Source organism: Phaenicophaeus curvirostris, unplaced genomic scaffold (assembly GCF_032191515.1).
Source record: "Phaenicophaeus curvirostris isolate KB17595 unplaced genomic scaffold, BPBGC_Pcur_1.0 scaffold_115, whole genome shotgun sequence".
NCBI classification, from domain to species: domain Eukaryota; kingdom Metazoa; phylum Chordata; class Aves; order Cuculiformes; family Cuculidae; genus Phaenicophaeus; species Phaenicophaeus curvirostris.
Window position 1 is genome coordinate 1 of NW_027206736.1, and position 25,941 is coordinate 25,941.

Below are 25,941 nucleotides of genomic sequence, written 5' to 3' on the forward strand. Positions count from 1 at the left end.
CCTGGGATGGGGATCTCTGGGGTCAGATGAGGACCCCTTAGGGTGAAATGGTATGTGGACCTTGCAGCATGACCCCAGAGTGGTATGCAGACCCCCAAGGACCCCCTACAATGGGATGGCGATCTCTGGGGTGGGATGGGGACCTTGCAGCATTACCCTGGGGTGGGATGGTGGCCACCTGGGATGGGATGGGATGGGTGAGATGAGGACTCTTTAGGATGGGATGGGGATCTTGCAGCACCACCCTAGGGCAGGATGGAGATCCCTAGGATGGGATGGGGACCCTGTGTGGGCCAGGGACCCCTGGACAGTTTTGGCCCTAGCGGAGGTCATCGGGGGCAAAGAGCCCACGGGCACGGCGCAGGACAGAGTCCTTGGTGGGGTCGTACGGGTGCTCCTTGGAGGGGATCTCGAGCACGGCGGGCAGCGGGCGGGAGTGTGCCTCCACGGCGTGCCGGATCAGCTCCGCCAAGCACTGGCTGATCAGGATGATCCCGATGTCCTCGCGCGCCAGGAAGCTCCTGTGGGACAGGTTGCTGAAATAAGGGGACTCGGGCACCCCTGAGACCCTGCTCCAAGGATCCCCGGCACAGGGACCCCTCGGGACCCCCTACCTTGCCCCAGATCCCCTCCGACCACTCGCACAGGGACCCCATGGAACTGCCCCCCAGCCCGGCACAGGGTTCCCCGGGGAATCCATCAACACTTTGTTCCGGACTGCTCCCCAGGGACCCCCAACTTTCTCCCCCCTCACTGGAGATCCTCAGTGACCTCGCCCCCTCCGCCCCCTGCCCCGGGACCCTCCTCTCACCCCCTGCTCCCCCATCACCCGAAGGCTTCCTTGGTCTCGCTCCCCCGCCCCGAGATCCATCCGTCACCCCGTGCTCCCCCGCGACCCCCCTGCTCACTCCTCGCCCCCGAGACCCTCGGCCCCCCCCGCCCCCCCCCCCCCACCGGAAGGCCTCCTCGATCTCGGCCAGGCTCGTCTCCTTCTCCACCACCAGGAAGTTGGGCCGGCGGTGCTTGTCCAGCTCCCCGACACCGCCCAGCAGGAACCCGGTCACCGTGTCCTCGTCCCCCAGCACCGCCAGGAGCTTCCCGCGGCCCGACATCGCGACGGGCACCTGGCTATCGCGACAGAGGCCGCGCGGGACCGACCCAGACCGGTACGGGCGCCGCCGCCGCCGGTCCGGACCCGCGCTGGCCCCGCCCCCGGGCTCCGCCAATCGCCGCCGCGGCTGCTGCGATAGCCACGCCCCCTCCGCCCCCGCCTCACCAATCCACAGCGCTGTTCCCGCGCTTGCCCCGCCTCCCGCCCCGGCTCCGCCAATCCCCGCCGCGTCTGCCACACTGGTCACGCCCCCGGGCCACACACCCCGCCCTGGCCCCGCCCCGGGGCCCAGCTCCACCAATCGCCAACCCTGCTGCCGCTATAGCCACGCCCACTCCCCCTCCCTGCGCGACGCCGTGGCCCCGCCCCCCTCCGCGGCTCCACCAATCACAGCCGCTGCTGCTGCGCTGGCCCCGCCCACGGGCCCCCGCTCGCGCCTCCCTGTGCGCATGCGCAGCGCGCCGTGACCTTGACGTCCCTGGGGTGCGCTGGGGCTCTGCGTCCGACTCTGCTCCCCCAGCTCCCTGGGGTTCTTCTCAAGCGCCCCCAGGGACCCCTCCCAGTGCCCACAGCCCCCCGATTCTCCCAGAGCTTTGCTTGTGGGGCCAGGACCCCTTTGTCCCTCGCCAGAACTCTGGTGCTCTTCCCTGGATGCCCCAGGACCTGTTTGAGACCCTCAGGACCCACAGCGCCTCTTCCCAGTGCCCACAGCCCCCCAAGTCTCCCAGTGCTTCACTGTGGGACACGCCACCTTTGCCCCCTCCTTGCTGACCCTTGACCTCCCCATCCCTTAGGACTCCCTGAACCCCACCCAACAATGACTAGAGCCCCCCGAGTCTGCCAGTGCCTTACTGTGGGGCTCAGGATCCCCAAGGATCCTTTTCAGCCCCCCCAGCTCCCCCCCCCCGATCCTTCTGAGACCCCCCAAGGCCCAACCCCACAATGACCACAGCCCCCCAAGTCTCCCTGTGCTTCATTGTGGGCCCAGCACTCCTTTGGGACCCCCAGGGCCCCTTTACCCCCCTCAGGATCTCAGTATTGTGCCATGGACCCCTCAGGACTCCCAGTCCCCCAAGTCTCCCAGTACTTCACTGTGGGGCCCCAGACCCCCTTGGGACTTCTAGGACCCCAGTATCCAACCTGGACCCCTCAGGATCCCCCAGGACCACCCAAACCCCCAGCCCCACAATGACCAGAGCCTCCAGAGTCTCCCAGTGCTTTATTGTGGGCCCAGCACCCCTTCAGGCGCTGTAGCCCCAGTTTGGCAGCTTGGGGGGGTTCAGGGGACAGTGACGCGGAAGGGGCTGCCGGGGACGTTCTCATCGCCCCAGCGCAGGATGAGGACGTAGTCACCCTTCTCCTTGACGGTGTAGGTGACGTTGTACATGCGGTTGCCTACATGCTTGACATACACCTCCTCGCAGGGGGTCTTGGGGCCGTGGACCCCCACCATCAGCATGTTGGTGCCTGGGCGGGGGGCATGTGGGGCCTCAGCGCCACCCTTGGCGTGCTAGAACCCCCCAGATCCAGGACCCTCCCTGGAACCCCTGTTACCCATCACCCATCTCACCAGACCCCTGCCAGTGACCCATCACCCAATCCACCAGACCCCCAGGACCACCCAGACCCCACTAGGATGCTCAGAACTCCCAAGAGGTCCCCAAGACCCCCTGGAACCCCTGTTGACCCATCCTCTCCCATCCAAGAGCCCCCCAGGACCCCACCAATGGTCCATTGCCTTCTAGACAGGACACTCAGGACTCCCCCAGTAACCCGTCACAGCCCCCCAGATCCCCTGATGACCCATGATGTCCCCTCCCAGAGCCCCCCAAGACTCTCCATGGCCCTGATCCCCCCCACGCACCGGCCTTGCTGCAGTCAACGGTGAAGTGGTTCTTCTGGCCCAGGAAGGCGGTTGAAAGCCCGGGCCCGCGGGCTACCACCTTCCCCGCATCCGATGAGAACTTGGGGAGCCCCCCAAAAGCAGGGGTGCCTCGCGATGCCCCCGATGCGGCTGATGTCCCTCGTGTCACTGTCTCCACCATTACCGTGGAGGTCTCATGCAGGCTGTGCCCCCCTGAGAGCCGTGGCCCTGGGGCAAGGGAAACCCATGAGCCCCTCCAAACACTTCAACCCTGTCCAGCACTCGGGGACCCCGGGGACCCCTACAATGACCCAACCCGGGGAACTCCATCACACGTCAGCCTGGGACCCCATGTGCCACCTTAGGAACGCCCATCACATCACCCCTCATCTTGTCACCATGAGGAACCTCCACCATGTCACCTTGGGGACCCCCATCACATCAGCCCAGGACCCTCCATGATGTCACCTTGGGGACCCTCCACCATGTTACCATGGGGATCTCCATCATACACCTCCATTGACCCGTTGTCATCCACCTTGGGGCCCCTCCATCCCACCACCCTGCAGACCCAGTGTCCCCTGTGTCCATACCAGTGACCTTGGCCTTGAAGGGGCTGCCAACGATATGGTGGGGGCCGCCATACTTGATGGAGATGAGGTAGTTGCCGGGGGCCATGGGGGTGTAGGTGACGCGGTGGCCCTCGGCGCACTCCACGCAGTCGAGCTTCACTTTGGAGGGACCATCGATGGTGACAGCCAGTGCGCCTGCCCCTGCATTGGCCGTCTTCACCAGGAACTCTGAGCACACACCTGTGCAGAGGGACATGGGTTGGCAACGCGCCCATGGCTCCACTGCCACGACCCCATGGCCATAGCTCTACTGCCATCACCGTGCCCCCACTGCCAGCTCCCCATGGCCCCATCTCCACTGCCACCTCATAGGAATGGCCACGTCCCCAGTGGCACCACTCCATGGCCATGGTCACGTCCCCACCACCGCCCTCTCATGGCCATGGCATTGTCCATGGCCACGAGCCCACCACCTCATGGCCATGGCATTGCCCACGGCCACATCCCCACCACCTCATGGCCATGGCATTGCCCATGGCCACATCCCCACCACCACCCTCCCATGGACAATAATACTGACCGCATCCATGTCCAGTACCACCACCTCACAGCTTCATCCCCATGGCCACATCCCCAGTGCCACTACCCCATGGCCATGTCACCACCACAGCCATGGTATTGCCCACAGCCAGGTGTCCATGGCAATGGCTACGTCCCCACCACTGCCCTCCCACAGCCATGGTGTTGCCGATGACCATGTCCCCAGTGCTACCACCCCATGGCCACATCCCGATGACCATGGCCACATACCCAACACTGCCCTCCCACAGCCATGGTGTTGACCACGGTCTTGGCCAGTAGCACCATCTCAGAGCTTCATCATCATGGCTACGTCCCCATCAGCACCCTTTCATGGCCACCGCCTTGCTCATAACCATGTCCCCTTGCCTGTGGCCATATCTCCACCCCCTGAGTTTTGGTCCCCTGTGGTGTCACCTGTGAGGCCACCCTCGAGGCCGGGGCCGTAGGCAGTGACAAGCCCCGGGTCACCAGCCTGGCTCTGCTCGCCCACGCGGATGTTGAAGGGGCTGCCCGGGACATGGCGCCCGTTGAAGCGCAGGTCGATGGAGTGGACCCCGTTCTCCCGCGGCAGGAACCCAATCGAGTACTTGTCTGCAGGCACCACAGTGTCACCCTGGGGCTCTGCAGCCCCATGCCCCCACATCCCTGTGTCCCCATGTCCCTGCTTCCCCTGTGTCCTTGTGTCCCTCTGTCTCCACATCCCTGGGTCCCCATGTCCCTGCATCCCATGTCCCTGTGTCCCTCTGTCCCCATGTCCTGGTGTCCCCACATCCCTGCAGCTCCTGTGTCCCCATGTCCCCACATCCCCTGTGTCCCCATGTCCTGGTGTCCCCACATCCCCTCTGTCCCTACCTCCCTGTGTCTCCATGTTCTGGTGCCCCCATATCCCTGTATCCCCTGTGTCCCTCTGTCCCCACATCCCTGTGTCTCCATGTCCTGGTGTCCCCACATCCCTGCAGCTCCTATGTCCCCATGTCCCTGCATCCCCTGTGTCCCCATGTCCCCACATCCCTGTGTCTCCATGTCCTGGTGTCCCCACATCCCCTCTGTCCCCACATCCCTGTGTCTCCATGTTCTGGTGCCCCCATGTCCCTGTGTCCCCATGCCCCACATCTTCATGTCTAGGTGTCCCAATGTCCTCATGTCCTTGTGTCACATGTCCCCATGCCCCATATGTTTATGTCCTGGTGTCCCCATGTCCCTGTGCCCCATGCCCTGTGTCTCATGTCGTACCGCTGTCCAGCTCAGACACGTAGCACTCCTCGACGGCGCCAGCAGGCGTGTGCACCTTGGCATCGATGACACCGCGCGCCCCGTTCAGCTGCACCGCGAAAGACGCTGGCTGGTTCACCATCACTGTCTCCTACGGGGAAGCCACAGCGCTGGCACCATGGAGGACATCAAAGAAACAGGGGTGGCACCGAGGGGTGCATGGGGTGGGGGTCCCAGGGGTGCCACATGGCCTCAAGGTTGCCCAGGGGTGACATAGGGTCAGCATACGGGGCACAGAGGTGGCATCAGAAGGGGGTTCCAAGAGTGCCACAGAGGTTCAAGGTGGCCCAAGGGGGACACGGGGACCCAGGGGTAACGTGGTCAGAATGAGGGGCACAGGCATGGCATGGGGGGAACAGGATCAGCAAGGGGGGGAACAGGGGTGGCATCAGATGGGGAGTCCCAAGGGCACCACATGGGCTCAGGGTGACCCAGGGGTGACACTAAGGGTGGCACAGGGTCAGTATGGAGGGTCCAGGGATGGCATTCAGTGGGGGGTCCAAGGATTCCACGTAGGGTCGAGGTGGCTCAGGGTGACATGCGGGATATGAGTGGCACAGAGTAGTGTGGGGCCAGAATGGGGGTCCCATGGGTGACATGGGATCAGCATGTGGGGCACAAGGGTGGCATCAGAGAAGGGTCTCAAGGTGCCACAGGGGCTCAAGGTGGCTTCGGGTGACACAGGGGAGACAGGTGGCACCAAGGATGGCATGAGGTGGGGGTCCCACTGGTGCCACAGGGACACAAGGTGACCCAGGGGTGGCACCAAGGGTGGCACAGAGTCAGCATGGGGGGCACAGGGGTGGAATCAGAGGGAGGGTCCAAGGCTGCCACGTGGGCACAATGTGGCAGAGGTCCCAGGGATCCCAAGGTAGTGGTGTGGCCCTGGGTTGCACGAGGTGTCACTGGGGTTCCCGTGTCCCCATACCTGCAGGCTGGTGACCGTGAGGCGTCGGGCATCATCGGAGTGGGAGGCGACAGGGACAATGAAGGGGCTGTCAGGGATGTGCTCCTCATTGAACTTGATGGACACCTCGTAGTCACCTGGGGACACAGAGACATGGGGTCACCCTGGGGCTTGGAGACACCACTGTCATGGGGATGTGAGGACACAGGGACACCCACACATGGGGACTTGAGGACATGGGTACACAGGGACACCCTTGCACAGGGACATGAAGAGATAGGGACAGGAGCACCCTCAGGTGGGGACATAGAGACACCCACGTCTGGGGACACCCTTGCACAGGGGTCCCACCTGACACGAGGCTGCATGGAAGACATGGAGTTCAAGGGTTTTGGGAGTTCAGCGTTGGGGGGTACAGGGGGGGTCAGGGTTTGATTGTTGGGGGGGAGTCAGGGTTGGGGGTCCAGGATGCAGGTTCAGGGGTTCTAGAACAGGGTTTGGCATTTGTGGGGGTTCATGTTTGGGGTTCAGGGGTTTTCAGAGGGGTTCAGGGGGTTTGGCTTTGGGGTTCAGGGTTCAAGTTGGGGTCCCTCATTACCGGGCTCCTGCACGAGGTAGGAGACGCCGCAGGAGCCATCCTTGTGGTCCTCAAAGCCGATCTCAGCCTTGCTGGGCCCCTCAACTGCGATGGAGAGGCCTCCGGCACCCGCCTCGCGTGTCCAGATGCTGAACTCGGCTGGAAGACAGGGGTCACCCCAAAACCGGGTTGGCACCCCCCAACTTCACCTACAGCCCCTCTACTGTACCCACAGCCCCCTTGCACCCCCTATCCCCCCACATCCACAGCCCCCCTGCACTCCCCATTGTCCCCCAACTGCACCCCCAGCCCCCCCAGTGCCTCCACACCCCACCATCCGCTGTACCCCATTGCCCCCACATACCCTCATTGTCCCTCATTGCCCCCCCATCCCCCACTGTCCCCACACCCCCCACATCCCCCATTGCCCCCCCATCCTCCCATGTCCCCATTGCCCCCCGGTGCCCACCCTGTCCCCATACCTGGGACGCCGGCCACGGCGCGCTGCAGCCCGGTGCCCCCTGCCCGCACCTTGTGGGCGCCCCCCTCGCCCAGGGGCCCCACAGTGAACTGGAAGGGGCTTCCTGGCACATGCTGCCCGCGGTATTTGACGCTCACGGTGTGAGGCCCCATCTCCTGGGGCACAAAGCGCACGCTGTATGCTCCTGCGCCTCCTGCCACCACCTCCGCCTCGAAGCGCTGCCCCGAGGGGCTGAGCACCTGCGCCGACAACTCCTGCGCTGACGCCTCACCTGGGGGAGACACGGGGCACCCGTCACCCCAGCACCCTGGAGCCAGGCACCCCAGCACCCTGGCACCAGGGCACCCCAGCACCCCAACACCCCTGCAGCCGGGCACCCCAGCACTCCAAAACTGTGGCACCCCAACAACAGGGCACCCCAACAGCCAGGCACCATGGAATTCCAGCACCCCAACACCTCGGTGCCAGGGCAACCAAGCACTCTGGCACCAAGGCACCCCAGCATCATGGGCCCCTGTCACCAGGGCACCAAAGCACCTCAAGACCATGGCACCCTGGCACCCCAGCACCCTGGCATTGCTGCTCCCCACCACCCTGGCACCTTGTCACCAGGGCACCCCAGCACCATGGGCAGGCTGGCATCCCAGCATCAGGACACTCCACCTCCCTGGCACAGTGGGCAGCCTAGCACCAGGGTACCCCATTTCTCCATCCCTGTGTAACCATCCCAGCCTGGCACCTCAGCACCCTGTCACTTTGTCACCAGGACACCCTGGCACCCCATCTCCCTCGCTCTGTGGGCACCCCAGCACCATGACACCCCAGCACCCCATTATCCTGGCACTAGGGCACGCTGGGCACCCCATCACCGTGACACCATGGGACCCCAGTACCAGAGCATCCCATTTTCCTGGCACCCCAGCACCCACCAGGCCCCCTGCATCACCCTGGGGCCACCAGGTCCCACACGCCCTCCCAGTGGGTGCAGCTTCACCCCTTGAGTGTGTACCCTGTGCTGCACCACAGGCCTACAAGCACACGCACCCAATAACAGCTGGGAGTGTACATACATGCCAAGGGCATGTGCACCTCCCATGAGTGTGCACTCTCATGTGAGGACACACCTGTGCTCACAAGCGTGGGTTCCCAGCCACACGCTCCCATGCCAGCCAGGAGCAGGCACACACACTATGGGCATGTGCGCTCCCACGAGTGTACGCACTTGTGCAAGGACAGACATGCACTCACATGCATTTGCACACTTGCACAAAGGACACGCATGCTTGCTGTCATGTGCACACGGTTGCAAGCACGCATACACACCTGTGAGATTGCATACGTGCACTAAGGGCATGTGCATCCTGCAAGCACAACCCCTTGCACCCACTTGTGCCAAGGACCCCACACCATAAGGGCCAGTGGTGCTTCCCCTTGCGTGTCCCCATGCAAGCAGCACACACCTCTGTCACCACACACATGCAAGAGCAGCCTCGTGCGAGGGAGCGTGTCTCTGAGCTCTGGGACACAAGCACGGGTCCTGGCCTTGTGCAAGGCCATGTGTGAGGGGTGTGCAAGAGGCTCCACTGGCCCCTGGGAAGCACACACTCTCGTGCAAGCACACCTACAGTGCTGTGAGAGCACACGCAGCCCTGTGCAAACACAAGTCCATGTGCAAATGCACACCCAGCTCCTGTGCAAGTACACCCTGGTGCAAGCACACTCCTACACGCAAGAGCAACCAACCCTGGGGCACACACGGTCCCTTGCACACATGGCCCCCATGCAAGTGCATGGCCTTGTGCATTCAGCCCTTGTGCAAGCACAGACCTGGCACATGCATGCTTGCACATCCAGCCCCTGTGCAAATGCATCCAGACCTTGTGCAAGTGCACTTCCTTGCACACACAAGAGCCCCTGTTGCAAGAACAACCCTGCCCAACAGTGCAAGCACACTCCTCTGCACACATGTGGCTCCAGTGCTATTGTAGCCCTGGTGCACACGCACTCCCTTGCACACGCAGCCCCCCTGCAAACACACTCCCTTGCAGCCCTGTCCCCATGTATGCACACCCATCCCCATGCAAGTGTGCTCCCCTTGCACACAAAGTATTGGTGCAAGCACAGCCCTGGTGCACACGTGCTTCCTTGCATGCCCAGACATCCCCCTGTGAGCACACTCCCCTTGCACACCCAGCCCTTGTGCAGGTGCAGCCCTGGTGCACAGGCACTCCCTTGCACACGCAGCCCCCTGCAAGGCCACACCCATGCACCCCCATCCCCATGAAAGTGCAGGCTCCGCACACACGTGCTCCGTGGCACAAGCACCACCGTGCGACACCCACCCTCCTGGGCACGGGCGATGGAGCCAAAGGAGCTGAGCCCCTCACGGGCCAGGAAGCCCCCGAAGACACTGGGGAAGGGGTCCCCGCCGACGCGCGTGGACTCCTCCACCCGCACCTCGCGCGTGGTCTCTCCGCCCCGCGTCTTGCTGATCTCAGTGCGCTCAGTGCGCGTGTACGTGTGGCTGCTCCGCGTGAACGTGCGTGTCAGGCGCTCCTGCGCCGACACCATCTGGAACCAGTTCCCTGCCAGCCACACGCGGCACGGACACAGGGACAGGGGCACCCAAGGGACACGGCACGTGGGACAGACACACAGACAGGAGCACCCATGGGACACAGCACACGGGACAGACACATGGACAGGGGACCCAGGAGGAAGGGGTAGAGGGAATCATGGATGGAGACGGGGATGGATGGAGACGGGGATGGAAGTAAGGGTGGATGCAGGAGTAGGTGGAGACAAGGATGCATGGAAATAGGGAGGGATGGATGGATGGATGGATGGATGGACATAGGGATGGATGTAGAGGTGGAGGTAAGCGTAGATGCAGGGGTGGAAATGAGGGTGGATGCAGGAGTATGTGGAGACAAGGATGCATGGAGATAGGGATGGGTGGATACAGGGATGGATGCATGCATAGATAGACATAGGGATGGTTGGACATGGGGATTGATGGACACAGCAATGGACGCGTGGGTGGAAGCACAGGTGGATGGAGGCACACCCGGACAGACATGTGGACAGGCACAGGCAGATGCAGACGGACATGAGGGCGGATGGGAGAGAAGGAAGAAGGAGGCAGAAATCAGAGCTGGAGTAGCTGAGATGTTCCCATCCCTGAGCCCCACGCAGGAGGAGGAGATGGAGGGAGAGGAAGGTCAGGCTCTACCTGGGATTTTGAGGTTGAGGTCACAGGTGCTGCCAATGGTGGCGATGGAGGGTGCCTGGCGCCGGCGTGTGATGCTCTCCTTCATCCGCCCCTCACCCGTCACCTTCACCGTGAATGGGCTTCCTGCAAGTGACAGCCACCTCAGGAACCTGGCCACCACCAGGAGACCCAGGTGTCTGGGCTCCCCAGTGCCACCCTATGTGTCTCTGTTCCCACCCAACACATCTCTGTCCTCACCTGGGACATGTTTGTCAGCAAACTTGATGTTGATAATGTAGTTGCCGGGCTCAGTGGGGCAGTAGGTGACCTTGCAGGTGCCATCCTCCACGTCTTCGCAGTTGATGTCCACCTTGCTGGGGCCCTCAATGGACAGACCCAGCCCGCCATAGCCTGGAAGCCATGGGGACATGCTTGGAGGTGGCCACACCAAGGCCACCTTCCCATCTTGGCCATGGTCATGCCATGGCTACCATCCCATCCTGGCCATGACCACTGTCACCCTCTTGGCTATGGCAGCACCATGGCCATGGCCACACCATAACCATAACCATGGCCACCAACCCAGCCCAACCACCATCACCCTCTTGGCTATGGCTGCACTGTGGCCTTGACCATGTCACCACCACGGCCACCATTTAGCCTGAGCCATGTGACCATCCTCTCCTGGCCACGGCCATACCGTGGCCATCACACCAGCCAATGCTGGCCACAGTGACGGCATGGCTTTGGCCACGGCCTTGGCCACCATCTCATCTCAGCCTTGACCATGCCACCACCATGGCCACCATCCAGCCCCAGCCATAACCATCTCAACTTGGCCATGGCCACTATTCCACCTCATCCAGAACCATGGCCTCCATTGTATCCTGGTCATAACCATGACCACCACCTCATCCCACCCATAACTTCCATCCCATCTTGGCCACAGCCATGGTCACCATCTCATCCCAGCCATGATCACTCCACGGCAATGATGCACCCACAGCCCTGTCCCCACCCATAGTCTCACCTGCGCTGCGTGTGTCCACAATGAATTCCGACACCTCGAAGGTGTGTCCTTCCACCAGCCCCTTGCCCCACACCTTCACCCGGCTGGCATCCCCGATCTCTGACTGCCCCACCAGGATCTTGAAGGGACTGTTTGTGACGTGCTGCCCATTCTTCTTCACGCTCACCACATGCTCGCCCACCTCCTTGGGCGTGAAGGAGATGCCTGAGGGGGATAGAACACTTTCAGCCACCACCACTAGCCTTGGTTTTCACCACCAGACCCTGGCCACCACCCCCACCACCCCTTGGTCACCACCACCAGCCCTGGCCACCACCACCCAACAATGTGCCCTGGCTATGGCCACCAAGCCCTGGGCACTCAGTGCCATGGGACCACCTATGCTCATGACCCAACAGGGCTGCTGTCTTCCATCCCACATCCCCCAAGTCACCCTCTCTGCACTCCCACCACCCTACACCCCACGTCCCACGTCCTCCTGTGTCCCCCAGGCACCGATGTGGCGGTTGGGCAGGCGCTTGAGCAGGCAGGGCTCCTCGTTGCCTGACGGCGCGCGGATGCTAGCGGTCAGGAGGCTTAGGTCTGTCTCTGTGATCTTCAGCGAGACGTCCGTCGAGGTGCCCACGTTGAGCTGGGACGTCCGCATAGAATCATCCCCTATGGAGATGTTATCAGCTGGAGATGGATGGAGTCTCCAGGGCCAAGGATGGATGGGGCCTCCACGGCCACGTGGACAGGCATCCCAGGGTCAGGGATGGATAAGATTCCCATAGGGTTCTCAAGGCCATATGGTAAGGTCCCCATGAGGTCCCCTGGGCCATGTGGTGGGGTCCTGGTGGCCATTCAGAGGTGGACAATGCCATGTGAAGGGGTCTTGGAGAATGGGAGTGGATGGGGTCCCCACACCAACGTGATGGTTTGCCACAAGGTACCCATGGCCATGTGGTGAGGTCTTGGTGGTCAAGGTTGGACAGGGACACCATGGCTGTGTGATTTGTTCCCAATGGCCATGCAGATGTTGCCATGACCATGCAGGGGTCCCCATGGCCATATGGGGGTCCCAAGGGCTGCAGTGGGATTGCCAGGACCATGGGCATCCCATCTCACCAGTGATCTTGGCGGTGAAGGGGCTGCCTGGTATGTGCTTGTCATCGAAGCGGACAATGATGTTGTAGTCCCCAGGTGCAGTAGGCAGGTAAGACACTGTGCAGGTCCCGTCTTTGTTGTCCTGGCAGGTGATCTCTGCCTTGGAAGGACCCTCCACAGCCAACGACAGCCCACCTAGAGGACGCACAGTGGCGGTCAGGAAGTATTGTGGGTCTCCAACTCCTTCCCACCCACTGTTGGTGGCATTGGAGTGGTTTCCAAACCCAGCCTAGACCCACCTTGGTGGCCCCCTTGGCTACCACTCACCCTCGCCAGCATCCTTGGTGACGATGGTGAAGGTGCAGGGCTTGTTGACCATGCCATGGCTCAGCCCTGGCCCGTAGGCACTCACGTGCCGGGGGTTGATGGCGTCCACATAGAACTGGAGGGGACTCCCTGGGGACATGGGGGACAATGGTCAGGAGTCCCATGGAGACAATTTGCACCATGGTGGCCTGCTCAACCCATGGGTGTCCAGACAGGGCAAGGTGGCATCAGCCTTGCTCAAACACCTCACAGCACCCCCCAGGTGCCTCCCAGTGGCCCCCAGTGCCCTCACCAGGGATGTGGTTGCCGTCATAGCGGATGTCCATCTCATGCAGCCCCTTCTCGGTGGGGGCGTAGCGCACTGTTACCGTCCCATCCTTGTTGTCGGTGATGTTGGGTCGCGCCGTCTTCCCCGAGGGCATCCGCACCTCACCTGGGGCCACCATGTCAGCCAGGCACTGCGGGGGGCTGGCCCGCACCCCGCAGTGCCCCATGGCCACGTCCATGTCCCTCTCAAAGCTCCCATACCTGTGATCTCACCCTTCTGCACGGTGAAGGGGATGACCAGGTTGAAGGGCCGGAGGTTCTCAGCAGTGGCAGGGGGCTCGTCTGTGGCCTGGCACCATGGGACAAAGAGGATGTCAGAACCATGAGCCCCATTGCAGCCCTCCATGTTGACCATTACGCTCTCCAAACCCCATGTGGCCCATCATGGTCTCCCAACTCTGACGCATGGTCTCCAAATTCCATGGCGTCCACCCTGGTTCCACTTTTCTCCCTCTCAGTGTTCATCACAGCCTCTCAACCCAATGGTGCCCACCATGACCCCGATGTCATGGTACCCATCACCCAGCCTCATGGTGTCCATCATGGCCCCAACTCTCTCTCCCATTTTGTCCGTCACAGCCTCCAAACCCCATGGTGGCTATCCTGGCCCCAGTTCTCTGTCTCTTGGTTTTCATCATGTTCTCCCAGCCTCATGGTACCCACCATGGTCCCAACCCTTGGCACCTCAGTTCCACCACAGCCTCCTGACCCCACCACCTCCACCACAGCCCCCACCCCACTGCCAGGAGACCCACCAGGACGTGGAAAGGGCTGTTCGGGACATGCTCGCCGCCAAAGCGGATGGTGATGACGTATTTGCCAGGCTCAGGCGCAGTGTAGTAGATGTCAAAGGTGCCGTCATGGTTCTCCACCACATCCACATCCAGCTCGGCCCCGTCGGGTGTGGACACCTTGCAGGTCACCTTGCCCTGCCCAGCGGCCTTGGCGTCCACTGTGATCACTGTCTCCTCCCCAATCTGGATGGTGGGGCCCAAGCAGGCACCTGTGGGAGGCGTAGGGCACAGTCAGGGTCGCGGGGTCCCCCCCAGCGCCCCCCAAGTCCCGGCCCTGGCGCCACTTACCCAGTCCGTGACCCCCAATGGAGACTGCGGAGAGAGAGCAGGGAGAGCCGTGAGATGGGGTGTGGGGCGCAGTGTGGGGCAGGGGGCCGGGGGGCCGGGAGGGCACATGTCCTGCTCTGCTCTGCGAGTGCCTACACACCTCACTGCGCCGTGGGGCAGGGACAGGGGGCAAGGGGAGTGACAGCAATGGGAAGGGGCGGCAGCAGTGGGGCAGGATGGAAGGCAGCAGTGGGGCAGGATTGAGAGGGCAGCAGTGGGGCAGGAGCAGCCATGGGGCAGGGGTGCCAGGGGTGGAATGGGACAGTGTGGGGCTGCTGTGGGGCAGGATGGGATAGCCATGGGGCAGCAGGGATCGCTGTGGGACAGCAGGGAATCAGTGGGGCAGTGTGGGACAGTGTGGGGCAGCACAGGGATGTCATGGGGCAATAGGGGAAATGCTGTGGGGCAGCGCCAGAACGCCATGGGGCAGTGTAGGGGAGCACAGGGATGCTGTGGGGCAGCAGGGAGATGCCACGGGGCAGTGGAGGGAAGCAGTTGGACAGCGTAGGGGTGCAATGGAGAAGTAGAGGGTCAGCATGGGGCAGGGAGGTGATGCCGGGGGGCAGCCATGGGGCAGCTGTGAGTCGCACATGTGACCAGGCACTTGCTGGAATCGCTGGTGAACAGGGTGGGACGGCAGGGAGATGCTGTGTGGCAGCAGGGGATGTTATGGGGCAGCCGTGGGGGAGCAGGGAATGCTAGGGGGCAGCTGTGGGGCACACACCTGTGACGAGGCACTTGCTGGCATCACCAGCAGGCACAGCGAGGCAGCGGAAGGGCGAGCAGGGGATCTCATCGCCGCCGTACTTGATGGTGCTGGTGTAGCGCCCCGGCACAGCTGGCACATAGCCCACCGCGAAGGTGCCGTCCCCGTGGTCCCGCAGCACCGTCTCCGTGGGGCGCCCTTCGGGGTCCTGGTGGCAGCATGTGGGGCTCAGCACCCGCTGTGGGGCTCAGCGCCCCATGGCAGGGGGACAGGACAAGATACGGGTCACAGCACCCAACGCCACGGGGACCAGGTCAACTATGGGTTTCAGCGCTCCATGGCAGGGATGCCACGGTGGTGCCTGTTCACCGTGTGAGGCTCAGCATCCCATGGATGGGAGACAGGGCAATGTGTATGCCCCAGAACCCAATGCCATGGGGGCATCAGTGCCAGGGCCACGTATGGGGCTCAGAGACTAACATCATGGGTGCCAGGGTGGTGACCACGCAACATGTGGGTCCCAGTGCCCATAGGTGACAGAGCTACCTATGGGTCTCAGCACCCAATGCCATGGGTGCCAGAACTACTTATGGGTTTTAGGCCCCCATCCCTCATGTTCCCCTGGTCTCACCAGGATCTGGACTGTGAGGAGCCCCTCTCCAGCTTCACGGGCATCAATGGTGAACTCGACGGGCAGGCTGGCAGGGATGCCGCTGGCGCTCAGCCCTGGCCCACTCGCCCGCACCTTGCTGGCATCATGGCCCGGCACCACCTTCAACTTGAAGGGGCTGCAGGAGGACACAGGGTTCAGGGGGGCAGTGGACCCCCCAGCTGCAGGGGGGTGTCCATCTCACCCCATGGGTGTTGGGAACTCACCTGCGTGGCACCTCCTGATCGGCATATTTGACGGCCAGGGTGTAGGGCCCATCGGTGGCTGGGGTGTAGTTGACCTTGTGGGTGCCATCACCGTTATCACGCACCTCCACTGGCTCCACCAGGCCTGTGGGAAGCAGCCATCAGGGAGGCAGGGACATCCGTGAGGCAAGGAACCCCGAGGGGCAGAGCTGCCCATGGGGCAGGACAGCCTGGGGTGGGGTCACTCCATGGGGCAGGACACCCTACTGAGTATGGGATACATGGGGCAGGACACCCAATGAAGCACAGGATCTATGGAGTAGGACATTCTATGGAGTAGGACATTCTATGGGCAGGGAACGCCCTGGAGCAAGACATCCCCAGGGCAAAGGATCTATAGTGTTGGACACCAAATGGGGTAGAACATGCCCCGGCAGGACAATCCCATGCATTGGAACAGTCCATAGAGGAGAGCCTGCCATGGCCAGAGCACCTCTTGGAGCAGGGCACTCCATGGGATAGGACACCCCGTGGAGGAGAACATCTATGGGACAGGACAAGGCACCACAGGCCAAGGCACCCCACAGGACGGGGTCCCACACCCAACAACAACTTTCCATGGCACGTCACCACCTACCAGAGGGTCCCAGCAGGGTGACTTCGAGGGGCGCCAGCCCCGCAGTGCTGGCATCTACTGTGAAGGTCTGGGGCACCCGGGCCCTGACGGTGGGTCCCAGCCCTGGCCCCGAGCATTTCACCTTGCTGGGGTCCACCACGTCCTTCACTGGCACCCGGAAGGGGCTCCCTGCAGCAACAGGTATCAGCGTGGGGTCAACATGGGCACGGGCACAGCATGAAGGCAACATGTCCAGGGGGTAATTGTGGCCGTGGTGTCAGCACGGACATGGGGGCAGCATAGCCACAGGGTCCCCATGGGGTGGGACATGGGGCCAGCAGAAGCCCCTCCATCAGCCAGCACCAGGGACCCCATCTCTGCCCCACAGCCACCCTGGTGGTACCACAGTCCCCCAACTCCCCCCAGCCCCACCACGCACCAGGGATGGGGTGGCCACCGAAGGTGATGTTGACATCATAGTCCCCGGGGGTGAAGGGGATGTACTCCACCGTGCAGCTTCCATCCTTGTTGTCCTTGCAGGACATCTTGGCCTCGGAGGGGCCCTCGATGGCCAAGCCCAGACCCCCAGTGCCCGCACCCCTGGGGACAGGAGATCGGTCATGGGTGCTGCCAGGGGTATGGGTGGCATGGCCATGGTGGGAGATGCCACCACCATGGCATGGGGCTGGAGTTTCCACCTCCCTGGCAGCGGGATAGAGATGCCTCATTGGTGGAAGGGGGATGGAGGCATCACCTCCACAGCAGGTAGGGGGAGTTGCCTCCTCCATGGCAGTGGGATGGAGATGCCACACTGGTCATATCAGAATTGAGGTCCCACCTCCATGGCAAGCACATGGAGATGCCACCTCCATGTCAGTGGGATGGAGATGCCATGCTGGTGGCAGAGGGGTGAAGGTGGCACATCGATGGCAGGGGGTGGAGGTGCCATGTTGCTGCCACATCCATGGCAGGAAGACAAGGATTGGTGGCAAGTGACAGTGGTGGCACAGCCCAGTGTCAGAGGATAGAGGTGGAACATCCATGGCATGGGATGGAGGTGCCACATCCATGACATGAAGATGGAGTTGGTGGCATCTCCAATGTCAGAGGATAGAGATAGCATATCCATAGGAGGGGATGGAGGTTGGGGATTGGTGGCCACCTCTGTCCCGTGCCACCCCCATAGAAGAGGATGTATCCCTGAGATCCAGGGGAGGGGATGGGGCTGGTGGGGTGGTGGCAGGGGTGGGAGGTGGCCGAGTGCTCACCTGGTCTCCACAGTGAAGCGGTTGGCCTTGCCGACCAGGCCACCCTCCAGGCCTGGCCCGTGTGCCCGCACGCGACTGGGGTCACAGCCCTCGGCCACTGCCACACGGAAGGGGCTATTGGGGACGGGCACGTCATCGTAGGTCACCTCTACCTGGTGCATGCCTGGAACAGGGGACATGGCATCACCCCCTCTTGCCATGGGACTGGGGGATCTCAGGGGCTCTGCAGGGACCTCAAGGGGTTTGGGAACCGTGATTGATGTTTGGGGGGAAACTCAAAAGATTTGGGGGGGATCTCAGGGGATGTGGGGTCCTTGGTTGGGGTTTGGGGCAACCAGGTGTTTTGTTGGGGTGAGGGGGTTGTTAGGGTCCCTGGTTGAATTTGGTGGCATCTCAGGGGGGTTGGGGTCCCTAGTTGGGTGTGGGGGGGGATTTCTTAGGGGGAGTTGGGATCCTAAATTGGTGTTTCATGGCATCTCAGGGTGTATGGGGGTCCCAAGGTAGGGTTTGGGGGGGTCTCAAGGGGTTTGGGGTCTCAAGTTTGGGGTTGGTGACATCTCAGAAGGTTTGGGGTCCCAAGGTGGGGTTTGGGGGGTTCTCAAGGGTTTTGAAGTCCCAAGGTGGGGTTTGGGGGGATCTCAGGGTGTTGGGGTCCCCGGGGCGCTCACCCTCCTCGAAGGGCGTGTACTGCACACGGTAGGTGCCATCTCCACGGTCGGTGATACGAGTTTCAGTGGTGCCGCCTGAGGGGTTCAGCACCCGCACCCCGACGTGGGGGCCTCCAGCCCGGGACAGCGCCCGTGCATCCACCACGAATTCCGTGCTCACCTCACGCAGCACACCTGGACACGGACACTCAGCACCATCTGGATGGGACCTCAGCCCCACCCCGAACCCCAGCATCAGGGCTCCACCCACTCTCCACACTGTGCCCCACAGCTAGAGGGGAAGGGGCACCCCCAAAGAGGAGGTGCCCATGGGGAGAAGGTGCCCAGGGTGGTGCCCATGGGGAAGAGGTGCAGGAGTGGATTGTCCATAGGGAGATGTCAACGGGAGTGCCCAGGAGACCTCCCCAGGAGAGATGGGATGCCCATGGGGAAGAGATATCCATGAGGTTGTTCATGCAATTGAAAGGAAGGAAGTGACCATGGGGAGAAGATTCCCAGGGATGGGGATGCCCATGGAGAGGAGATGCCCATGGGGAGGAAGGTGCCCGAGAGAGTGCGCATGCAAGGTGGAGGTGGCAATGGGAAGGAGGTGCCCATGGGGATGGGATGACCATGGTGGTGCCCATGGCAAGGAGGTGCCCATGGGGAAGAGGTGCCCACAGGGATGGGATGACCATGGTGGTGCCCATGGTGAGGAGGTGCCCATGAAGAGGAGATGCCCACAGATCTGCCCCTGCTCTCACCTCGTGGTTCCACGCCTTGGCCGTAGACCTTGATGCCGCTGGTGTCAACTGCGGGGTCAACGGTGACACGGATGGGGAATTTGGGGACAGGGTGGCCACCATACTTGATCGTGATGGTGTAGGCGCCAGGGCAAGCAGGGGTGTAGGTGATGGCATAGGTGCCATCACGGTTGTTCTGGATGAGCACCTCGGCCTTGACGCCCGCCTCTGAGCTGATCTCAATGGTGAGCTCGGCCTCGCCCGCTTGCGAGCAGTCAACCATGAAGGTGGCCACCTCACCGGCTTTGCCGCGCTCCAGCCCAGGCCCACTGGCCGTCACCTTGGTGGGGTCGAAGACCGGGGTGACCTTGGCCTTGAAGGGGCTGCCGGGGATGTGGCGGTCGGCGAAGAGGATGTTGATGGCGTAGTCGCCGGGCTCAGTGGGGAGGTAGGAGACGGCACAGGAGCCATCGCCATTGTCCTGGCACTCGATCTTGGCCTCACATGGACCCTCCACCGTCAGCCCCAGGCCCCCGGCACCTGCGCCCTTCGTGGCAATGGTGAACGGCGCCGGGACCCCCACGCGGCCCCCCTGCAGCCCCGGCCCGAAGGCACGAACCTGTGAGAGACACGTGTCAGTGCAGGGGAGAGGGGACAGGGGTCAGGGAGAGAGGGGACACACGTGCAAGGGGGGGATCAGGGGGAACATGCGGGTCAGGAGGTTGGGGGCACACATGTCAGGGGAGCAGGGACACACATGTAATGGGGTGTGCGAGGGGAGGGAGGACATGGGTGTCGGAGGGGTCATGAGGTGGTCCCAGGCTGGGGGTCTCAGGGTTGGGGGTTCCATGGGGGTTGGGGGGTGGGTATAACCTTGTTGGGGTCAGGGGGCAGCAGTGCCATGATAACAAAGAGGCTCCCTGGGACAGGGTGGCAGGGGTGGCCATGTGAGGGGCCTTGGGGCCCGGGGGGTGGGTGTCACCTTGGAGGGGTTGGGGAGCAGCAACATCTCGACAACAAAGGGGCTCCCGGGGATGGGATAGCAGAAGGGGGCCATGGGGCCATTCTTGGGGTGGGGGTCCATGGGGATTGGGGTGGAGTGTCTCACCTTGCTGGGGTAGGGGACAGTGATGCCTCAATGGTGAAGGGGCACCCTGGGACAGGATTGCGGGGGGTATGGTGGTTCCTGGGGTGGGGGGTTCGGGGTGGGGATTTGGGGAGTCTTAGAGGGGGTCTCAGGGTGGAGGGTTAGGGGGTCTAAGGGGGTTGGGAGGTCTAAGGGCGTCCCAAGGTTCTCACCTTTGTGGGGTCGGGGGGCAGCGCTGCTTCGACAGTGAAGGGGCTCCCAGGGACTGGGTGGCCGTCGTAGGTGACATCGAGGCGGTAGGGCCCCTCCTCGGGGGGGGTCCAGGACACAGGGTGGGGGGCGCCAGGGGGGGCCGCGCCCACCCTGCAGGGCACGGGGCGGTGCGAGGGGCCTGTGATCTGCACCCCCACACGGCCCTGGCCCCCCGCGCCCTGTGTCTGCACCCCAAACTCCTGCACCTTCCCCACCTCTGCCTCTGGGGGAAAAAGGTGAGGGTCAGGTGGTCCCTATGTGCCCCCCAACGCCCACCCGTGCCCCCCACCCCTGGGTCCCCCCACTCCCGGGTGCCCCCCAAGACCCCCCACCTTTGCATGCCCCCCCCAGATCCCCACTCCCGGATTATTCCCCAAACCCTCACCCCTGGGGGCCCCCACCCCTGAGTCTCCCACCCTGGATCCCCGGGTGCCCCTCCAGCTCCCTCCCACCCTGGTCCCCCTCCCTCCCAAGTGCCCCCCACGTCCCCCACTCACTGTTGCTGAGCCCCTGCACCAGGACCTTGCCAAGCTGCAGCGGGGGGGCCACGGTGACAGGGAAGGGGCTCTTGGGGATGGGGTCCCCCCCGTAGGTGACAGCAATGGAGAGGGGGCCCTGCAGGGGGGCAGGGAGCATCTGAGTGTTGCAGCAGGGGGGCAGGCCCCCCAAATCCCCCATTCACACACACACACCCTTGTGCAAGGGATGAGGGACACACGGAGGGACTGGGGGGAGCTCAGGGGGGGCCAAGAGGGTTTTGGGGGGACAGAGGGTTGGGGTGCCCAGGGGGTTTGAGGGGGCCCATGAGAGCTGGGGGTCTAGGAGGGCTATGGGGTGGGGTACCATGGGGCACTCTGGGGCAGGGGTTCCATGGGGTGCTGTGGGGTGGGGGTTCCATGGGGTGGGGGTTCCATGGGGTGTGAATGGGGTGCTCTGGGACGGGGTCTCCATAGGGTGGGGATTCCATGGGGTGCTATGCAGTGTCATGGAGATCCATGGGGGCAGGAATTCCACGGGCTGTTATAGGGCAGGGGTTCCATGGGGCAGGGGTTCCATGGTTCCTCCATGGGATGTTCTGGGTTGGGGGTTCCACAGGGCACTGTGGGGTGTCAGTGGGTCACTGTGGGTTTGGGGTTTCATGGAGCGCGGTGGGGACAGTACCTGCTGCAGGGGAGTGTACTTGACAGTGTAGGAATAGTCGTGGTTGTCGATGACCTCGAAGTCGCGCACAGCAGGGCCAGGCCCTGCACCCCCAAACTGCACCCGCAGGGGGGCCTTGCCCGCGCCCCTCGTCTGCACCGTGAAGTGTGTGGGCTGCCCCACCTCCACGCCTGCAAGGGGCATCAGAACCACAGTGTCCCACTGTGCCCCCATAGCAACACAATGCGCCCCACAGCGCTGCCCCACGGCACCCCCCGCTCCCTCACCAGTGCGGCTCAGCCCGGGACCCTCGGCCTTGACCTTGCTGGCGTCGTGGTCTGGCTCCACTGAGATGCGGAAGGGGCTGCTGGGGATCTCCTGGAGTGGGGGTACACAGGGACATGGTGACATGGCTGGGGGGCACCCAGTTCCCAACCCCACATGGACTCCATTTCCTGGCCAGGTGCCATCCACCCCCCAACAAGGGGACCCCAGAGAAGGACCCCTCCCAACCCACTTCCAAGTGGAGACATCCCCAGTTCCTCCAGCCAGGGAGCCTCAAATCCCCTGAAATGCCCCCAGATTCTAACCAGGGATCTCAAAACCACCTGAGATCCTCCAAACCCCAACCAGGATACCCCCCAAACCCCATGGAGTCCACCATGGCTCCAACTCTGCCCATTGTGGTCTCCAAACCCCATGTGCCCAATGTGTTCTCCCAACTCTCTGCCGCATCGTGTCTACCATGGCCTTCCAACTCCATGGTCCCAGCTCTCTGCCCTACGACGCTCATCAAGGTCTACCTACACCTTAGCGCCCACCAGGACCCCAATTCTCTCTCCAAATGCTGCCCACCATGATCTTCCAACCCCATGGTGCCAACTGCCTGCCCTGTGGTACTCATCGTGGTCTCTCAGCACCATGGTGGCCACCCTGGGAGCAGCCTCAGGGGATCTGGAGGTCCCTGGTTGGGGTCTGGGGGTGAAGCTCAGGGGCTGGGTGCCCAGTACCTGGTTGGCGAAGAGGACCATGATGGTGTAGAGCCCAGCGCCTGGTGGCGTGTACTTCACCGTGAAGGTGTCGTTGTCATTTTTGATGATGTCAAAGTCAATGTCAGCCTCCAGCGGCCCCACCACACCAGGGGCACACTTGATCCCAATGCTGACGTCACCTGGAAAATGGCCCCACCATCAGCACCGCATCAGCCTGCTCTGCTGGGGTGGCACCAGGGGATGGGGCTGCACTAGGACCAGGGATGCAGGACCAGGACTGGGGATGCTGGACCACAGGACACAGGTGCAGTGCCCACAGAGGGGTCTCCACAGTGCCCCCGTCGTGGGTACTCACCCTGCCCAGCCTCGCTGCAGTCAACAGTGAAGTAGGTGGGCTGGTTGGCCTTCAGCCCTGTCTTCTCCACGCCCGGCCCATAGACCTTCACCCTGCCAGGGTGGCTGCCCTCACCCACGTTCACCTGCAGGCAGGGGACGTCACCAGCAGGTACCCGGGGTGCCACTAACCCCATCTCCAACCCTGGCTCCTCATGTGACCCCTAACCCCACCCTTGGCTCCCCATGGACCCCATCCCCACGCCTGGTACCCCACCAAACCATGGGACCCCCATCTTCATGCCTAGCACCCTGTGTCCATCGTCATCACCCCATGGGACCCTCATCCCCATCCCAGCACCACAGAGACATGAGACCCCCATCCCCACTCTGTCCCCACCCCATCAACCAATGGGACCCCCCCATGGCCACCCCATCAGTCTGGGGACCCCATCTCCATGCCCAGAACCCCATGGCCCCCCCCGGCACCCACCCGGAATGGGCTGCGGGGGGTGTTGACGCCCCCCCAGGTGACGATGATAGTGTGCTTGATGGCCTTGGTGGGCACGTAGACACAGCTGTAGGTGCCGTCCCCGTTGTCCTTCACCTTGATGTCGATGGGGAAGCCCTCGGCGTCCTGCAGGCACCGGGAGGGTGTGAAAGGACCCACTGACACCCAGCAGCACCCACTAGCAACCAATGGCACTCAACAAGACCCATCAGCAACTACTGGTACCCAGCAGCACTCAACATCACCCAATAGCCTTCAACATCAACCACATCACCCAATCATAGAACCACCAGGTTGGAAGAGACCCACTGGACCATTGAGTCCAACCAATGGCACCCAATAGTGTTCAACGGCACCCATCAGCACCTAATGGCACCTGACAACAGCCACCAGCACCCAATGGCACCCAATGCCATCCAACAGCACCCACCAGGACCCAATGACAACCACCAGCAATGGACAGTCCTCAACACCACTCCATGGCACCCAGTGGCACTCAACGGCAACCAACAGCACCCACTACCACCCAATAGCACCCAACGGCACCCAGTGACACTCAAAATCACCCAGTGGCAACCAATGGCAAACACCAGCACCCAAGGGCGCCCAACAGAACCCAACAGCAACGCCCCGCGCCCAGTGGCACTCAACATCACCCAACAGCCCCTACCTGAGCATAGAGCTTAAGGGGGCCCTTGCCAGCACCACGGGTGTCGATGGTGAACTCGGCTGGGCGCTCCACGATGCAGCCGGTGGGCTCCAGCCCTGGCCCGAAGGCCTTCACCTGGGGGAGAGAGAGAGAGGGGTGGTTAGAGCTGCACTAGCACCTCCAGCACCCATGGGCACCGTGGGGTGCTTTGGGGCACCTTCTCAGGCCAGGAGTCATTGGGGGCCGGCAGAATGTTGGCGATGAAGGGGCTGTCCTTGATGTCCTCGTCGTCGCAGACCACGTGGACAGCGTAGGCACCCGGCTCGGTGGGCCAGTACCGCACATCGCAAGAGCCGTCCCCACGGTCGTCACACTCGATGCGGGCCTGCGAGGGGCCCTCAATGGAGAACCCTGCACAGAGGCACCACAGGGGACCTCAGCCTGTGTCCCCAAAGGACCCCAGCCCATGGCTCCATCACAGTCACCCTCAGCCCATATCCACATCACGGTGTCCCCAGCCCACAGCTCCACGGTGGTCGCCCACAGCTCCACGGTGGTCGCCCACAGCCCATACTCATCTTCATGATGGTGGCTTCTAGTCTGTGCCCATGACTCCATCATGGTGTCCCCCAGTCCATATCCTTGTCCCCATGGTGGTCACAGGCAATCTGTGCCCAAATCCCCATCTTCATGCCTTTCACTCTGTGCCCTCGTCCCCACAATGGTTTCCCCACCCCATGCCCACACCCCTACCAAAGGCCCCCCACCTCATATCCATGTCCCCACAATGGGTCCCCCATCCCATACCCATGTCCCCACCACGCTGCCCCCACCCCATACCCATGTCCTCACCCTGTGACCCTGACCCCACACCCACATCCCCACCATTAGTCCCACACCCCACACCCCGTCCCCGCGCTCACCCAGGGTCCCCACTTCAGTGCCGATGGCCTCCACCACGAAGTCAGCCGAGCGCCCGACAACGCCACCCTCCAGCCCCGGCCCCCACGCCCGAACCTTCTGGCTGCCCGCTGCTGGTGCCACCTGCACCTCGAATGGGCTGCAGGCACACGCGTGTGTCAGACCCTCACATACCCATGGTCCTCGTATGCCCCTTATGCACACCCGTCTTGCACACCCCAAATGCCCCTTGCACACCCCCATCCCACCCCATGCATCCACATTGTACCTATTGCACGCTGCTCGCACAACCACCACTCACACCCCCTGTCCACCCACCCTGTGCCTCACACACCCCAAATGCCCCCTGCACACCCCTCACACACACCTTACCCCTCCATTCATTGCACAAACCCTTGCACGCACCCTCCATGTGGCTTCCATGTCCCTCACACACCCCTTACGTGCCCCCATGTCTTGCACACCTCAAATGCCCCTTGCACACTCCCAGCCCACCCCTTGTAGCTATTGCACAGTTACCCCATGCACACTCCACGTGTCTTGTACACCCCCACACTCACATCCCCTTACACACTCCTTACACACCCTCCAAGTGCCTCCCACCTCCCTTGCACACCCCTCACTTCCTTACACCCTCTCTCCCCTCCTTCCCTCCCCTACACCCCCTCCCCATGCCTTGCATGTCCCTTGCACGCCTCCCACCCTGGGAGCCTGGAGGGGCTGGGGACAGATGCCGGGGGGGAGTGGTTCTCC

General features: G+C 62.8%; 2 protein-coding genes across 5 annotated transcripts in view; both read right to left on the bottom strand.

Moving 5' to 3' along the window:
- Positions 1-11: 11 nt before the first annotated feature.
- On the bottom strand, positions 12-1,208 carry ATP6V1F (ATPase H+ transporting V1 subunit F). Its single transcript, XM_069882300.1, has 2 exons — positions 955-1,208; positions 12-521 (listed from the first exon to the last, which is right to left on the bottom strand). The coding sequence occupies exons 1-2, from the start codon at positions 1,110-1,112 to the stop codon at positions 320-322; spliced, it is 360 nt and encodes a 119-aa protein (XP_069738401.1). The 5' UTR covers positions 1,113-1,208; the 3' UTR covers positions 12-319.
- A 1,105-nt stretch (positions 1,209-2,313) lies between these two features.
- Positions 2,314-25,941, bottom strand: part of FLNC (filamin C) — a 31,618-nt gene continuing 7,990 nt past the window's right edge. For 2 of the 4 annotated variants that reach the window (XM_069882322.1, XM_069882320.1), the window contains 37 exons: positions 25,191-25,327; positions 24,485-24,678; positions 24,289-24,402; positions 23,601-23,744; positions 23,130-23,253; positions 22,793-22,953; positions 22,070-22,160; positions 21,804-21,973; positions 21,140-21,257; positions 20,603-20,865; positions 19,325-19,922; positions 18,582-18,755; positions 17,914-18,076; positions 17,085-17,245; positions 16,667-16,834; positions 16,051-16,174; positions 15,806-15,962; positions 15,193-15,382; positions 14,430-14,453; positions 14,103-14,350; positions 13,549-13,636; positions 13,313-13,453; positions 13,021-13,149; positions 12,715-12,888; positions 12,103-12,264; positions 11,608-11,811; positions 10,836-10,988; positions 10,599-10,721; positions 9,709-9,951; positions 7,368-7,637; positions 6,907-7,044; positions 6,330-6,445; positions 5,363-5,492; positions 4,544-4,720; positions 3,569-3,787; positions 2,976-3,203; positions 2,314-2,578 (listed from right to left, as the gene is read on the bottom strand). In XM_069882322.1, the coding sequence (XP_069738423.1) occupies positions 2,391-2,578; positions 2,976-3,203; positions 3,569-3,787; positions 4,544-4,720; positions 5,363-5,492; positions 6,330-6,445; positions 6,907-7,044; positions 7,368-7,637; positions 9,709-9,951; positions 10,599-10,721; positions 10,836-10,988; positions 11,608-11,811; positions 12,103-12,264; positions 12,715-12,888; positions 13,021-13,149; positions 13,313-13,453; positions 13,549-13,636; positions 14,103-14,350; positions 14,430-14,453; positions 15,193-15,382; positions 15,806-15,962; positions 16,051-16,174; positions 16,667-16,834; positions 17,085-17,245; positions 17,914-18,076; positions 18,582-18,755; positions 19,325-19,922; positions 20,603-20,865; positions 21,140-21,257; positions 21,804-21,973; positions 22,070-22,160; positions 22,793-22,953; positions 23,130-23,253; positions 23,601-23,744; positions 24,289-24,402; positions 24,485-24,678; positions 25,191-25,327 (6,406 nt within the window). In that variant the 3' untranslated portion in view covers positions 2,314-2,390. The remainder of the gene's footprint in view (positions 2,579-2,975; positions 3,204-3,568; positions 3,788-4,543; positions 4,721-5,362; positions 5,493-6,329; positions 6,446-6,906; positions 7,045-7,367; positions 7,638-9,708; positions 9,952-10,598; positions 10,722-10,835; positions 10,989-11,607; positions 11,812-12,102; positions 12,265-12,714; positions 12,889-13,020; positions 13,150-13,312; positions 13,454-13,548; positions 13,637-14,102; positions 14,351-14,429; positions 14,454-15,192; positions 15,383-15,805; positions 15,963-16,050; positions 16,175-16,666; positions 16,835-17,084; positions 17,246-17,913; positions 18,077-18,581; positions 18,756-19,324; positions 19,923-20,602; positions 20,866-21,139; positions 21,258-21,803; positions 21,974-22,069; positions 22,161-22,792; positions 22,954-23,129; positions 23,254-23,600; positions 23,745-24,288; positions 24,403-24,484; positions 24,679-25,190; positions 25,328-25,941) is intronic. The other 2 variants (XM_069882321.1, XM_069882324.1) reach the window with 2 other exon arrangements.

What these genes read in the sequence shown, in the direction of transcription:
- ATP6V1F (XM_069882300.1), bottom strand. Translation starts at nt 1,112, where the DNA reads ATGTCGGGCCGCGGGAAGCTCCTGGCGGTGCTGGGGGACGAGGACACG. An exon ending in GAGATCGAGGAGGCCTTCCG is followed by an intron (nt 522 to 954) that starts GTGGGGGGGGGG and finishes CCTGTCCCACAG; the next exon opens with GAGCTTCCTGGCGCGCGAGG.